This window comes from Microtus oregoni, unplaced genomic scaffold (genome assembly GCF_018167655.1).
Source record: "Microtus oregoni isolate MIOR12 unplaced genomic scaffold, Mior012 000058F_ref0000040, whole genome shotgun sequence".
Lineage (NCBI taxonomy): Eukaryota > Metazoa > Chordata > Mammalia > Rodentia > Cricetidae > Microtus > Microtus oregoni.
In genome coordinates this window covers 4,892,511-4,908,652 of record NW_024543834.1, presented here as the reverse complement: position 1 = coordinate 4,908,652, position 16,142 = coordinate 4,892,511, and the positions used below count along the sequence as shown (strand labels likewise).

Sequence of the window (16,142 nt, the reverse complement as noted above, 5' to 3'; positions counted from 1 at the left end):
TTCTGCACTGAGCATCTATTCAGATCCTCCTGTGAACTGCTTAAGAGTACCTGTAGTCAGTTGCTACTTTTTAATTCCTTGAAAATAAGCTATGGGTGTAACTTGTTTTCATAAACAGTAGAGAGAAAGGAGTGGTTTGTTAAGTAAGCTTCTGTTTGCCATAGATGACAGCCAGCACAGAGACCACAACAGTCCCAAGTACAGAAACTGAGACTAGAAGAGTCAGCCCCCAAGAGTCATGTATTCTGTACCCTGTCTTCCAAAGACTCAGGGATCAGTGAAAAAGGGGGGGGGGGGGAGTGTAAGAGCTAGAGGCAGTGCATGACTATAAGGAGGTACTCACCTTGGTGATGTCAGCGTGCACATGACCCAGAGAAGCCCAAACCAGACCAGTTTCCAGCATAGAGAACAGAGTTGGCCATGAGGTTCCACCCAGTGAGGGAGCTTTTGGCAGTTATTAGCTCTGAGGAAGGAAGGGACCATGTTCTCTAAGAGATAAAGTCAGCAAAGCTCTAGTAGAAAACCACACATTCATGACTATTTGGGCAGCATAAATTAGCACAGAACATGCTAATTTGGATAGGAATAGAAGGGGGTTAGATTTGGAAAGTCTTAGGGAAGGGAGGGTAAATATGATTGAAATGTACAAAATTCTCAAAAAACTAATAAAAATTTAAAAAATACCTTATTTGTGTTTTCCAAAAAACCAAAGAGGGTGTTGACTAACAGTCTTTCTTAGTGAAGAAACAGGGAAAATGAACTCTGAATTACCCCTCTACCAGGTGGGGAAGAAGAATGTAAACTATAACTCCTGACTTAAAACTCAGAACACTTTACCAAGCACCTTATTTTTGTAGAAGATTCTGTTGTGTTCTAGAAAAGATGGATTTATGACATGCTCATGGACTCTTTCCTCCAGAAATTATGATATAATAAGAGAAGGGAAGCACAAATTATGTAACAACAGTTGCCATGAGGTTTTTCAAATATCTTTCAGCATGCTTTACATTACTTTTTTATTTTGGAGCCCTCCTTTATGCCATCTTGGTTTGTATATTTTCTCTTAGGCTTCTAAAGCTGTTTGAACCTTGCTTCCAATTTTCTAATTTATTTATTATTCATCCATTCAGTCAGTCAGTTTTTATTAATAATTCTAGACACTAAAATGTTTATATCTAACCTTTGCTGGAATATATCTTTATATTTCTTGGGGCCTTTCTGATGCTAGTCCCTGATGTTAGCATAGCTATAACTCTTCCGAGAAGATTTTTTTTTGTTGTGTTCTGTTTCTCTGTAGCATCCCAAGCTCATTGTGTTTACCATCTTACTAATGCTTGCTTCCTTGTCTCTCTCAGTAGGTTGCATCTCTAGAGTAGCAGGGCACATTCTCATAATACATTGTTTGGTACTTATTGTGTAACATGAGTGGGCCTGCTTGTTGGGGTTTCTGCCCTTTCCAGTTCCCCACAGCCGGCACCTGTTAGAATCCAGTATTTCTCTATTTGGTTTTTATCTATGCCTCCAGACTGTTCCATAATAGGATGAAGAGAGCCACTGACAGGCCAGGGTTGGTTGAATAAACTCAACATTGACAAATCTCCAGTGTAGCTCAGAATAATGGGTTTTCTTGTTAAAATGTTGACAGCTTACCATCATTAAGAATGGAGTTCTGAGAAACAAAGACTGTGTGTGTGTTTTTTCTTCCTAAACTTATTATAAAATATGTAGTTTGTCTCCTAACAATCAGAATAGAGTGAGTTAGTGTCATAGTATGATGGTATTTGTGTTTCCAGAATCATGACTGAGTCTGTTTTGCTTTATTGAGTTTCAATACACACACACACACACACACACACACACACACACACACACACATTTCAATCAATAAGTATAACCACTTAATCACTAATTTACCTGCTCTTATATCTGTTGGATTCGCTGTTATATTCTATTTGAATAATAATATTGCTTTTTGAGATGCTACCAAGAACCATAGGCCCTATGTCCTTTTGAGCGACAAATCAGAGTCAATAGTCAAATCCATTGATAATTGCAATACTTTCTTTATATCTAGAAGTTCTTTTGACTTTTGCAAGTGTGAGTAAGTTTTTATTTTTGTTTTCTTCACCTGTTCCTTGAAAAGAACATTCTTCTCCTTTGCTGTCTACCTTCTATAGGGAGGTTATTAATCTGTATCTTTCTTACTGAGAGTATTTAGGGTATATACAGAGGCTATGGGAGGAGGAGAATGTCTTCGCAGAGTGAATTATTAAAAGTGATCAGCAAGTTAGAACAAAAATGTGATATAGGTTTATAATAGTTGAAAAGCTGAAAATATTAATCCTTAAGTTGTTCAGAAAGTTTTTAAGATGGAAAAAAAGATCAAAGCAGGAGTCCAGAAAGCTCAGCTCTGCATCCTTTCTTTGAGTTGCATTAAGTGCTACCTCTGCAGCTGGCTTTTAGGAGACTATGACTAATGTACCCAGCAGTGGGAAGTACCATTTAGATTTCCAGGAGCTGTCTTCTACTCTTTTTATATACCTGTTCATATTGTATGCCCCAAAATGTATAAAATACATTTTTCTTCAACTTTCACAGGTTGACCCCAAAATGTTAATCAAGATGGTTACCAGGCATGTGGCTCAACATGGACATGAGTCCTGGCCTGAAGACCTCGTGTCCCTGACCAAGCAGCTTCACTACTACAACGAGCGTCTCCTAGATTTCACCCAGGCTCAGCTCCTTCAGGGCCTGCGGAAGGGTGTGGATGTGCAACGGTTTACTGCTGATGACCAATACAAAAGAGAAACCATCCTGGGCCTTGCAGAGTAAGTGCTTACCTTGTTTCCTGAGGGGGTGGGTTCACAATGCAGAAGAATGAGTTGAATTCATAAATTAGCACGCATAGTTGTTAGGAACCTTTCTCCAACCTTCCCAGTCCTGTGAGGAATAGATAGCACATAGACTCTCTAAGTAGTCTTAAGCTAGAGAAGTCTATCATAAGCAGACACAGACTTATAAGCCTATTAATTTCGGTAGTAGCTCTGAATTGTGTTGGGGTTTTGTTGTTGGTTGCTATTAAGCATCTCAGCCTTGGTAACCCAGTTCCAGAATTGTGTCAGTTCTGGGGACCTGGGCAATGCCTTGGTAAAGAAGGATGGTGTCTGTGATGGGACTTTAAAAATGAGATGGCCTCTTATCCTTGGCTGAGAATCTCCCATCTCAGAGTACTTTGAATTGATATTCTTTAGTGTGTTTATAGACACTGTGGTGGTTTGAAAAAAATAGCCCCCAAAGGGAGTGGCATTATGAGGAAGTATAGCTTTTTTGAAGTGGGTGTAGCCTTGTTGGAGGAAGTGTGTCACTGTGGAGGTGGGCTTTGCGGTCTCATATGTGCTCAAGCCATACACAGTGTCTAAGATCACTTCCTGTTGTCTCTGAGTCAAGATATAGGACACTCAGCTACTTCTCCAGCTTGCACACTACCATATCAGTTTGCACACCACCACGTCTCACCATGATGATAATGGAGTAAACCTCTGTAACTTTAAGCCACCCTAATTAAATGTTTTCTCTTATAAGAGTTGCTATGGTCACAACAATAGAAATCTTAACTAAGATAGTTACAGTTGCTCTCAGTTTAGAAAATCAAGTGTTGTAGGGACAGGTGTCTACATCCCATTTTCTAGAAAAACAAGCCATTTTCAGCTCAGTCTCCTCACAGAGCAGGGAAAAACTGCCATTTGCCTTTGTGAGTGAAGAGGAGGTCCTACGTGAGAAGGGGGTACAATTTAAGCACAGTTGCAAGAGTGGCTCTCCAAGAATGGAGGAATGGAATTTATTTCCTTGTGTTTTATTTCTGGCTTGCTGCGTTTTAATAAATTAGATCCAGTGAGTAATAGTGACTGTCCTGAAGATGTGAGAAGACGGCCACCCACGTGATTAACGGTAGAAACTGATTTTAACTCCTCCACACAACCATCGCATACTCACTGTGGAGCACACCCAAAGTGTTATGTGTGATGCTCTTCAGGCTTCATCTGAAGTTTTCCATCCTATAGACAGCCCTGTGATATCAAAGTATTCTTATCTGCATTTATTAAATTAAAAAGAAGTTGCTGCTTAGGGATGGTCAGTGGCAAAGTTTACATGAGTGATAAAATCTCGAAGCTTGATCTTAATTTGAGTCTGTCACATCTCTACCACAACGTGGTGTGCCTTCTTGTACATTGTTTCCACTCTCAAGGAAGCTCTAGCGGGCCATGCAGGTTAGTATTATGGTATTGAGACTTTGGTTAGATTGTGTGTTTGCTGATAGGATAGTTATTTGTGTCTCCTGAGAAATTCCTTTGAAATACCAAAAATTATTTTGATGGTGGTAATGGTATGATATTGTTCAATATGATCCTTTAAATTCTTACAAAGTGGCAAAGAAGTATAGCCAGTCTCTGGTAACTATATTATCCTGGACCTCTTTGCTCTTGGAGGTATCTGGATCTTCTGTGAGGTCTGAGGTCTGGATCTTCCTTCAGGCAGTGTGTGAGAGATCCGAAGGAAAGAGTGGAGAAAGCCTGTACCAGTCTCATTTAAGAAGTGGCTTCCTCTTAATCATTTCACCTGAAAGGTCAGCTTCAGAGTCAATTAATGTCTGACTTGACGGTATCCTAAGTTAGTGCACAGCCCAACTTCGTTGCTTCTAGAAGAATCTGAGAAACAGGTTTTTAAGGAGTTGTTCAAGGTCACACAGCCAGGACGTGAGCCTGGGTTTCCTTCTAGACCCAGTGTGCTTTTCTTTTGGCCATTTGTAATCTTGCTGGCATGTTGATGGTTTTTTTATGAGAAGATGATTATGCAGAATACAATATTGTGAGGTGGAAAGTGTCTTAGATTATTAGTTACATTTTGCTGGAGTTTTTCTATGTATGCAGCTAGCTTATGCTATTTGAAGTATGTCCTCAAGGATAAATGTATGCTTTTGATAAATATATAATAGATTCTTTTATATTCTGTAGCTTAGAGAGATTCACTGTGGTCCTTGGATGGTTTGTTTAAATTCTCTCATAGTGTCACTGGGGTTTGAGCTTTGCCATTTCTGAGTTGGTGGAGATTCTAGTGTTTAGGGCAGTATTAAGAAATAGTTTCTCCTGATTTTTGCCATTCTATCTCCAATTATGCACAATGCGGCCATACTTCTTCCCACCCCTTGTCGTTTGTAAGTTAGTGTTTGCTTTTTGGGTCTTACATTGCCTGCATGTCTTTGGGAAGGCAGGCAACTTTGAAGAGGGTGGAACATAATTTCGTTCCTTCTCATCCCCACAAAGTGATAAACACACCAGTGCAGGGCTGGAGTGCTAGCTCAGCTGGTAAAGTGCTTGCCTTGTGGGAATCTGAATTTGATTTCCCAGAATCTATGTAAAAAGCCAGACATTGTGACATTGTCTTACAATCCCAGTGATGGTGAAAAGGCAGGTAAAGATGACAGCTCTCAGAGAGCTTGGGGACCAACTACCCTTAGTCCTTAGTGTGTGGCAAAGACCCAGGCCAGTGAGAGACCTTGACTCAAAAGGTAGTAGGCAACTGGAGACTGACCACTGAGATTGTCCTCAGATCTCCTCATGTGTACTGTGTATGACTGTACCCTCATCCCCTTACACACACACATATGCACACACGCGCGCGCGCGCGCACACACACACACACACACACTCACACAAAGGTGCTAATCCATATCCAACATATATCTCTGCTAGTTTCCTATAGTAGAAAGGGAACATTAGTAATGTTCCCTAGTGGTTTCTCATTTCATCACATAGGCACTGTATTTAATTAGAAAAACGTTCAACTAACGGTAACATACTGCATGGGATAACACACTTTTGAAGCACTAAATAGTTCTCTTCTGTAGTCTGTGAGAACACTTTTGAAGGTTGATAGAAAAACAAGCAAGAATCCCAAAAGAATACAAAAGAAGGTGGGCACAGGCACTGTGCAGCAGCAAAATCAATATACTTATCAGGGCCCTTTCCAGAAAGCATTTGCCAACCCCCAGCTAAAAAACCTCTCAATGCTGTGACTCGCTTAGCTAGAGATGTAATCCTCGCTGTGTTCACTGGAACAGATTTCCTTGATGCTTCTGTGGTTGCTCCAAGAACCTTCCATCCAAGAGTTCCATCTTCTATTTCTCTGCCATAGGAAGCAGAATCCCTGCAGTATCTTTCATGTTACTACTCTGAACCATTTTCTTTGACTCTTTATATCCCTTTCCAATGTGAGGCCATTTCTTAGCTTAAACCTCCCACCAGATCTTTGTTGACTGCAGAGAAAGTTATAGGTCCTTTAGGCATGAGGACTGTGCACTTTTCTTAAGGATGATCTACTTGCTCCATTTATCAAAATCTCTCAGACTGGTCTGTTGGCACTTGTGCATGGGTAATCTTGGTTTGTTCTTCATTCTTCAGGTCAAATGGGTTACTCTTACTTCCAATTCTCACAATATTTTAGAATTAAAAAAAAAACGATTGCTATTTCATGTCTCATTTCCTATTCAACTGCAACTGTGTGTGCCCAAAACATCTTGCTTGTTTTTATGACCGAAACAGCATAATACCTGACAATGCAGAAAACAAACAGAAGTCATTTTTATAGTTCACTTCTGTAGACATAAATTTCTGTCCTGACTGGTCCCTGCAGTCGTTCAGTCCCAAAGAAACACACAGAGGCTTATACTAATTATAGATTGTTTGTCCTATTAGCACAGTCTTATTACTAAATAGCTTTTCAAGTTAAATTACCCATAATTCTTATCTATGTTTAGCTACATGGCTTGGAACTTTGTCTCAGTAAGAGATTCTTATCTTGCTTCCTCTGCTTCTGGATGGTGACTGCATCTCTGCCTTTCATCTTCCCAGAATTTTCCTAGTCTGATTTCCTTGCCTATCCTTCCTGCCTGGCTACTAGCCAATCAGTGTTTTCTTAAACCAGTGAGCAAGTGAAAAATCTTTACAGTGTACAAGAGCTTTATCTGTTGAAGAACAGCTTCAGCAAAACTCATGTATTCGAGGGTAGGAGCATGAGGATTAGAATTATTAAGCAAAAGGAACAGAGCTATAAGAGAAACACAGATACATAAGATAGTACTGGGAGGGCAACTCAGTGGATACTGAATACTGAATTCACCCATGTTTAATTTTCAAATGCTCTTATACCCCAATACAAAAGGGGGAGAAGAAGGCAAAAACTGCTTTAACATATCACAAAGGACAACCAGAACAGATCCTTACTTCAATACTTGAGACATCAAGCCATTGTTTTCTGAGTAAAGCATTTGATGTTTTGGGCATGAATATGTTGTGAACACACCCTAGACCAAGTATCCTGTAGGCAGCCCCTCCCTATGTCAACCTCCTGTTTGTTTGTTTATTTATTTATTTATCTATTTACTTATTTACTTCCTTCCTTCTTTTTTTATTTTTTGTTTTTATTTTTTTGAGCCAGGGTTTCTCTGTAGTTTCGGAGCCTGTCCTGGAACTAGCTCTTGTAGACCAGGCTGGCCTTGAACTCACAGAGATCCACCTGCCTCTGCCTCCCAAGTGCTGAGATTAAAGGTGTGCACCACCACTGCCTGGCTTCAACCTCCTATTTTAAGTGAAAGAGCAGAAGTATGCTTGAATTCTCTGACCTTTGGTCATTGCAGAAAGGATCCACCTTTATGGGCCATCTTAATGTCCAAAACACCAAGTAAGCACACCCTAAGTTGGGATATCTTGTTTTGTAGCTATACCTGTTATCAACAACTTTGAAACAGCAAAAAGAAGCTCAGACACTCTGACCTCTAGTCAAGGTGGAAGAGGCTCACATCTGTTTCTGTTCCCACAATTATCCCATAGAATTTTGCCCTTTTTTCTTTTCAGAGCAAGACCCTGAATCTAATTAACTTTGTTTAGCTTCTTTTTTTCCTGATCATTATCCATAACATCTTGTAACCAACACACTAAACAAAGGCAAACATTCATAATTCATTTTTTTTTGGAAATGTGGACATAGTTTTCTAGGTTACTTCCTGTTGATTGAGGGTGCTGATCATCTTATAGGGACCCAAAGAAAATTTAGAATTATGGTCAAGTTCTGACTGGAGTATTCTGTGAGGCTGGATCATCTCAGCTGACAGTTTTGAAGCTGTGCTGGATGTAGAACTCAGAGGAAACTGCAACAGAGGTGCTCTGAAACACTAGATGATCTAGGTAGCCCATTCCTATTGGAAAATTTTCAGGGGTTTTCCTTGATCAAATCTTATTTTTCTTAATCCATAATATATCCACAACCTCTCATTTCCAGTGGGGGGGGGGGGAAGCAAAACCTCTTCTCCAAAGTAACATATCTTTTGACTTAAATTTTGAAGTCAAGGCATTTTCAAAATATATAGGTTGGATAAATTCAGCAGCATGTTTTAGCAGCTGTTGCCCCTTCCTCACCAGTCAAAGACAATCTAATAACATACAGTATCCAGGTTCTCTGTGTGTTTTCCATCTTTATGTGGCTTTTTAAAAACTCTGTTTATTTTATTTTTTATGTTTTGTCTTTTGAGACACGGTTTCTCTATATATCTTTGACTGTCCTAGAACGTACTCTGCTGACCAGGTTAGTCTTGAACTCACAGAGATCTGCCTGCCTCTGCCTCCCTAGTGCTGGGATTAAAAGCATGTGCTATCACATCTGACTACTCTATTTTTTCATTTTTAGGGACTGCTATCCATTTTCTTTTCTCTCCCAAGCCTATGTATTTTTTTTTTAAATATTGTAAACTGGATAGAGGTTTGTTATTTTCCTCTGAATCTATCTTTACTGAATATTTCTATCTTTTCTGACGACATGAGTCTTTCATCTGCTATGTGGTATGGCTGGGATTAAAACTGCAACTATGGTAGCAGGCTCTAGTCCATTCCTTAGCTTTTTGAGAGTCTTCATGGCAGATGCACTAACAGGAGCCACATTTATTGCCACAACTCTGTGGAGTTTTGGGTCCCTGCCACCACCAAGAACCCTGATGTGGGCAGCTCATAACCATCATGCAGTGTTTGGTGGCAGAGCCTCTTAAAATAGCTGCGAGGTTTTTGCCCCAACACTGATTCAGGAAGCCTCTCTCAAAGGAGCTGTGCCTGTGCTTGAGGCCAATAGAGGCTACTGGAAAAAAGACGGTTAACAAAAAGCTGCACTTGAGTATGTTCTTGTCTGTCTAGATTCCTTTTCTTTTTAAATCTTTATTAGACTTTATATAGAAATTCTTGCCAAATATTTGGGCACCCTTTGTAGACAGAAGTTTCTGTCCTGCCTGGCTCTGCAGCTGTTCAATCCCAAAGAAACACACAGAGGCTTATATTAATTATAAACTGTTTGGCCTGTTAGCTCAGGCTTAATATTAACTAGCTCTTACATTTTAAATTAATCCATAATTCTTATCTATGTTTAGCCACTTGGTTTGGTACCTTGTCTCAGTAAGCATTCTTATCTTGCCTTCTCTACATCTGGCTGGTGACCACATCTCTGCCTTTCTTTTTCCCAGTACTCTCTTAGTCTGGTTTCCCCGCCTATACTTCCTGCCTGGCTACTGATCAATCAGTATTTTATTAAACCAATATGAGTGACAAATCTTTACAATGTACAAGAGCGTTATCCCACAGCATACTTCTATGCTTTTAAATGTTTCTGTGACTATAGAGTCTGAATCAGAATACTTACTATTTATTCCTCAGCACTATTGCCATTTGACTGGGGAATCCTGTCTTGGGGAAGACCATACTATGCTTGGCAGGATATTCAATATCATACCTGGTTTATGACTACAAATCCAATCCTATTTGTGGCAATTAGAATGTTTCCTCACATGGTCAGGTGTCTCCTGGAGTCAGAATTACCTTTTGACAGGGAGCCGCTGGCAAATAGGTTCCTGCTAACCTGCCTTGCAGTCCTGTGAGTGGGAGCTGGGAAGCCTTTTTACTGCATTCTCAAGAGCTATGAATACAAAATACACAGTCCTCTCTGACATGGCTCTATGTCCTAAAGAGAATTTTCTTTGCTGATTAGGGTCATCTATTTTTTCTCTTTCCCCTTTCTGTGCTTGGCGGACACTCCTGAAGGACCCTTGAGGAAAATGTCTACAGCATCGCCCTTTCACTGGCACAGCGGTATGGCATCTCACAGTGGGAAGTCTTCATGACCCATTTGGAGTTCCTGTTCAGTGACAGTGGGTAAGTACAGTTGACATGCACATTGATGTCCATGCCTATCTCTTCAGACTCTTGTTTAAAACACAGTAATTTCAGTATTCCTCTTAGCTGTAAATTAGGATGTTGATGTTGGATGTTCTTCTGTGTATGTGTGGGTTTTATTGATGTATAAAGCTGTTTTGGTCAGTGCCTTAGCATAATAAAGCCAGGCTGGAAATGTGATAAAAGATAGAGAGTAGGAGGAGTTGGGGACATCATGTAGCTGCTGAAGGAGTAACCTGCCACACTGGTAAGTTCCAGCCCTGTGGCAATACACAGATTAATAAAAATGGGCTAATTTAATAGTTAGATCTAGCCTATAAGAAGTCTAAGACATTGACCAAACAATTGTAACTAATAATGAGCATTAGAGTGGTTATTTCATAAGCAGCTTCAGGAACAGGTGGGCAGAAAAAAACCAGTCCAGGGGAACCAGCAGGATAGAGAGTATGCCTAGCTACATCTGGCATTCTATGTGGGGCTTGAACCCACGGCCCTGGGATTAAGAGTCCCATTCTCTACCGACTGAGCTAGCCAGGCTGGTACTGGGTGTGATATGGTGCTTTAGTAATGGGAGAAAAGGGTGGGTATCTTGGCATCGTTGAGTCTACAGTGGAAGTTACAAGACAATTTGAGTAATGACTTAGGCAAGTATGAAAATAAAATTTTTATGCTCTATGTAGAAAATCCAGTTAGGAAAGTAGAATACTTAGGGAAGGCTTTCCTGAGAGCATAATATTTGAGCTGTGCTATGGTTTGGGTATGGTTTTGATAGCCTCCAAGTGTTTACTTGTTGAAATTTAATCCCACTGGGGGACAGTAAAGGAGCAATAATCCTGCTGTGCTGTTTAGATCAGCCTTGGGAAGGTGATTGGGATTGGATTAAGTCAGCACAGTAGAGCAACTATATAGGCTGGTGTAGACGTGTGCACTGTCTTTCCTTCACCCTGCAGTGCTCTGTCAGACTTAGGACTCTGCCAGCTAGCATGAAGGACTTGAGCATATAGATCTGTGATCTGAATAAACTTTTGTATCATGAAGTAGTCTGTTCTGGGCATTTTATTATAGCAATTCAAAATGAAATATTGTAAGCTGAAATCTCAATATTGAGTCAGGCTTAACTATACTACAAATGGAAGGGAGCCATTTGGGGTGATTAGTAAACCCAGAGGTCCTTAGATTAGAAGCATGATGAGTCAGAGGGCCTGGCAGGGAGTCACTGTGATAGGACAGACGTGGGGAATGATTGTGGGTGAGGTGTAGGAACTAGATCATGCTGTGCTCATGATTTGGCATCTTGAAATTATATTAGTCACTGAAATATTAACATCTACATTGTAAGCATTTATCAATACAGTGTACTGTATTGATATTATAGACGGTAAATGCTCTCCTAAGTACACAGTTTTTTCAGGGCCTCAAAAGGACCATTGACATCTCTCTAAGAACCACAGGCTATTTAAACATTTGAATGAAATAGAAGGTGAAAAGTAATTTACCAAAGTTTCACTTCAATAAGATCTCTTTGGTTAGTGTGTGGGAGAAAGATTATGGTAAGGTAGGGAATTGTTGTAGGAATAGCATGCAGGACAGGTTGTCCCAGCTTAGAGTGGGGCTTTGAGAGTATAGGAGAGGCAAGAATTAGTTCTATAAACACTTGAAAGGCAAAATAGTGTACTTAGCATGTGGGTAAACTGGGATGAAGTAAACACAGGAACAGTGAGGGAAAGTCTGTGGCTTCACCTGTTGTATGGCAGCTCCCCTGAGGGAGTAAGGGAGCTCTACTAAGGTAAAGCAGGTTGAAGGAGTGACTTGTACCTGAAAAGGGCAGGGCAAGGTTTCAGTTGCCACAGGGAGAGCTGATGTCAGGAGACTGAGCACAGGGCTGACCTGAGAGCTCTGAGCATGTACTCTGTGCAGTAGTACTCTTGTCAGGGACTCACATGACAAAGGGAGGGAGACCTGAGACAGTGTCGTGGTTAGTTTCATGTTAACACAAGCTGCAGTTATCTGAAAGGAGGAAACTATAAGGTCTGCCTGTAGGGTATTTTCTTATTTTCTTAACTAGTGATCAATAAGGGAAGGCCCAGTTTATTTGAGGTGGTGCTGTCCCTGGGGTTGGTGGTCCTGGGTTCTATAAGAAAGCAGTCTGAGCAAGCCATGAGGAGCAAGTCAGCAATCAGCCCCCCTCCATGGCCTCTCCATCAGCTCCTGCTTCCAGGTTCCTGCCCTGCTTGAGTTCCTGATGCTTTTGATGATGAACTTTTATGTAGAACTGTGAGTTGAAACAAACCCTTTCCTCTCCCAAGGTCTTTTTAGTCATAGTTTTTCATTACAGCAATAGAAACCTAACTAACATGGACAGATGTTGAGGCCTTCTGTATGCCCTGGGAGAGAATTAGCATTTGACAAAAGGTTTAAAGATACGTGAAAACAGGGTCTTACTGTCAGGAAGCCATGTCAAGAGTATTCCAGGAATGGAGAGATATGAAGGGGTCAAATCCTGCAAAAGGCCAAAAGTTCTTTGTAACCTAAGCATGTTTAATTTCTAGTAATCATTGAAATGTTAATGTCTACATTTGAGCATTTATCGGATTCTTCCCTGATGATGGCGCTATGGGGTAAACATTGTTCTGAATTCACCAATTCTTTTTTTAGGTTTTGTTTTGTTTGTTTGTTTGTTTGTTTTTTGAGACAGGATTTCTCTGTAGCTTTGGAGCCTGTCCTAGAATAGCTCTTGTAGACCACGACCAAAATCTGCCTGACTCTGCTTCCTGAGTGGTGGAATTAAAGGCATGCATTACCACTGCCCAGCTGAATCCACCAATTCTTAGGCACAGTAATATTGTTAGATAAATATTTTCTGTGATATGTGTGGCGTTTAAAAATATACCATGGCATTTTTATTATGTATCTTTTTCTCTTTTATTGACTGGTACACAAGGGATGTTGTCTGTGCAAACAGGATGAGTCCTTGGTCTCTGAATATGTTACAAATTATCAGGCAATTGAGGAGCAGGCAAGGCTTCTCCTGGCATATCATTATACCTGAGAGCAGTGTGATTATGCAGATGCACAGCAATTACAAAGCAGGAAATCGCTACCTCCCGGCATCATTACGTGTGAGTGGCAGTGCACTTAATATTGATTTACCAAGTGCTGTTTGGGTCTGTTTCTTGCTCAGAAGGGCAGCACTTTGCCTGACGACTTCATCAAACACACTAACTGGTTATTAGAAATCAGCCTTGTAAATACTGTCAAAGTTGCCCAACATTTAGTTAAACCAGTGCCATTGGGCAGTTAACCAGTAGAACAACAGAAATACTATCCTTGGCTGTAGGGTATTTCTTTACTGTTCCCTAAAGTTTCCCTGATCCACCCATGAAGTTCATTTTTTCACTGGTCCTTTTCCTTCCTCTGCCTCATTTTAACCTGCAGCACAACCTTGACAGATAGGTAAAGGTATGGCAGTGTTATGCATAGGGTGTCATCCCCCAGACCAGATGGCTGGACCAGTTCCTGTGAGTGCTGTGTGTATGTGTCTTTAAACTAGATGATCCCCTCCTCTGGAGCCTGTTTTCCTCAACCATAAGCAAGTGATTAAGTGCTAAAAACCTAATCTGCTCCTTAACTTATGGTCCCTATATCTGGAAGCTGATCCTCCTGCGCATCCAGGTACACTTGAGTTCTCGAGCTCCATCTTCGCTATTGCCCCCTTTATTCCTATTACTGGTTTTAAACAAAATACTGCTTTTTCTTGGTTGCAAGGACATAGGGTCCCTCCCACCCGACAGACACTGGTTCTCCTGGCCTCTCTATTCTGCTTTGGCATGCTCTCCCTTCACCTTCCAAACTGATGAGTTACTTATGCAGACATATTGATGCTGTACCGTGGGACATCTCTAGTCAGGTTAGAGGACCCTGTAGATGACAGTAACTGTGTGAATGTGTGGCCTAGTAGCAAGGGCATGGGACTTGAAAAAGATCTTCTTTCAAAATGCAGAGCTACTGCCCAGAGCCACCTACTGCTAGCCTTGAGTGTGTATCTTAATTCTCCAAATCACTGCCTTCTCAGTGAGGGGGTGTCGCTGTCCTTACCTGCAGGGTTGTGAAACTTAAAGCCAGAACTGCGAGGCCTGTATAACCCAGTGGTTCTTTGTTTGCTGTTGTCACCATTCCTCTTATCTTTGCTCTTGTTAATTCTTATTTTTCAGCTTCAAGCTTTAGACAGGTATTTTTTTTTCATACCAGAGATTATTTCTAGCTGATGAATTAGCACTATATTTATTCATTACATGTTAATATTTTTGTGACTTTGTATACTAAACAGTTTTAGGTACTAGACAAGTTAGAAACTTGTGGAACTCATACTCTGATAAGGAGTTGTCTCTCCCCCCCCCATCCAAAATATCAGGTGCAGTGCATAATGGAGAACTCAGTACAGTATGGGGAAGGCTCTCATGTGTGAAAAGAGATGCCCGCCTTTGAAGAGTGATAAAGGGAGAGCATTCTTTCCATCTCAAGGGGACTGTGGGCGAGTGTGAGTTCTTGATGTTCCATAGCTAAAGGAAGGCCCCATAGCAGACCGTGGTGAGCCAAGGAGACCTAAGGAAGGTGGGCACAGACATCAGTGTGTCAGACTCATTCTCCATCTCTGTCTTCTTATTAAATTTACTGTGCTTTGCTCTCAGTCTCTCTAGCCCTTGGGGTGATGGTCCAGGTGCTTTTTCTTGGCTGATACACAGCACAAAACTGTCTTCTTGTTGGTGAGTTAGGTACTGTCCCTTTTGCACACACAGGCAAAGGCCTCTGATCTTGAAGACTTTGAGTAACTGCACTGGTTTTTAGTCGATTTCATTTTGAGGAAGTTTCCTTCCATCTCAGGTAGAGATGTGGATGAGTAAGCTGTCTCTTTGGGGAGCAGAATAAACTGTAAAGAATATAGCTGCTTTGTTCTGAAGGAAACAATAGATGCAGAATTATGTTGGGGAATATTGTTTTCAGGTGTGTGACTTTTGTTTACAGTGCATTTGTTTAACTCTGTGAAGCTGTGTTACTGTGCCTGTCTAACACCTGGTGGTCCTAACAATGAGATGAACAACCAATAGTGAGTCAGGAGCAATGATAGGTGGAGGTGGCAGGCAGAGAATAGAAAAACAAAGGAAATAGAAGGAGAAACAAGGAAGAAGAGGAGCAAGAGAAAAAGGAGAGGAGGACACCAGGGCCAGCCACCCAGCTACACAACAAGCCACACAGAAAGAAGTAAAGAAAGGTATGTAGAAATAGAGAAAGAAAAGCCCAGAGGTAAAAGGTAGGATAATTTAAGAAGAGCTGGCTAGAAACAGGTCAGGCTAAGGCTGGGTATTTATAACTAAGAATAAGCCTTTGTGTGTGATTTATTTGGGAGCTGGGTGGCAGGCCTCCAAAAGCCAAAAGAGTAAAACATCATATAACAGAATTATGCCAGAGGGTTGCTGTCACTCACACAGGGAGACTTTGTGCCTGATCTGCCACATTGGAACAATCCTGAATACTGACCTGGTCTTCCAGCCTCACTCTAAAAGGCCCCCGTGCAGAAAGAAGTTAGTGCCAGCATGGCTAGTAGATGGAGAAGGAACAACTGAGTTCATACAAGCTTCTCAAGATTTAAAGTAACTTAGTTTATTATATGGTATGCCGGATCATTGAAAATAATCAAACAAGCAGAAATGCAGAGCCAGCACTAGCCTGTTCCTGAGGTGCTGTGTTGTATGTGAATACCCAGGTCACATATCTCAGTATTTAAAATTGGTCTTGGTTCACCTCAAGGCCCTAGAGAAGTTGACCAGGGCTGTGATTTGTGCTTTGCATAAAAATAAATCTACTAGCTTCAAGAGGAAC

At 41.0% G+C, this 16,142-nt stretch overlaps 1 protein-coding gene across 1 annotated transcript in view; it reads left to right on the top strand.

The window, feature by feature from the left end:
• Nbas (NBAS subunit of NRZ tethering complex) overlaps positions 1-16,142 on the top strand; it is a 312,059-nt gene that overhangs the window by 209,858 nt on the left and 86,059 nt on the right. Inside the window, exons 41-42 of the mRNA XM_041639422.1 lie at positions 2,599-2,828; positions 10,134-10,244. Coding sequence (XP_041495356.1) covers positions 2,599-2,828; positions 10,134-10,244 — 341 coding nt within the window. The remainder of the gene's footprint in view (positions 1-2,598; positions 2,829-10,133; positions 10,245-16,142) is intronic.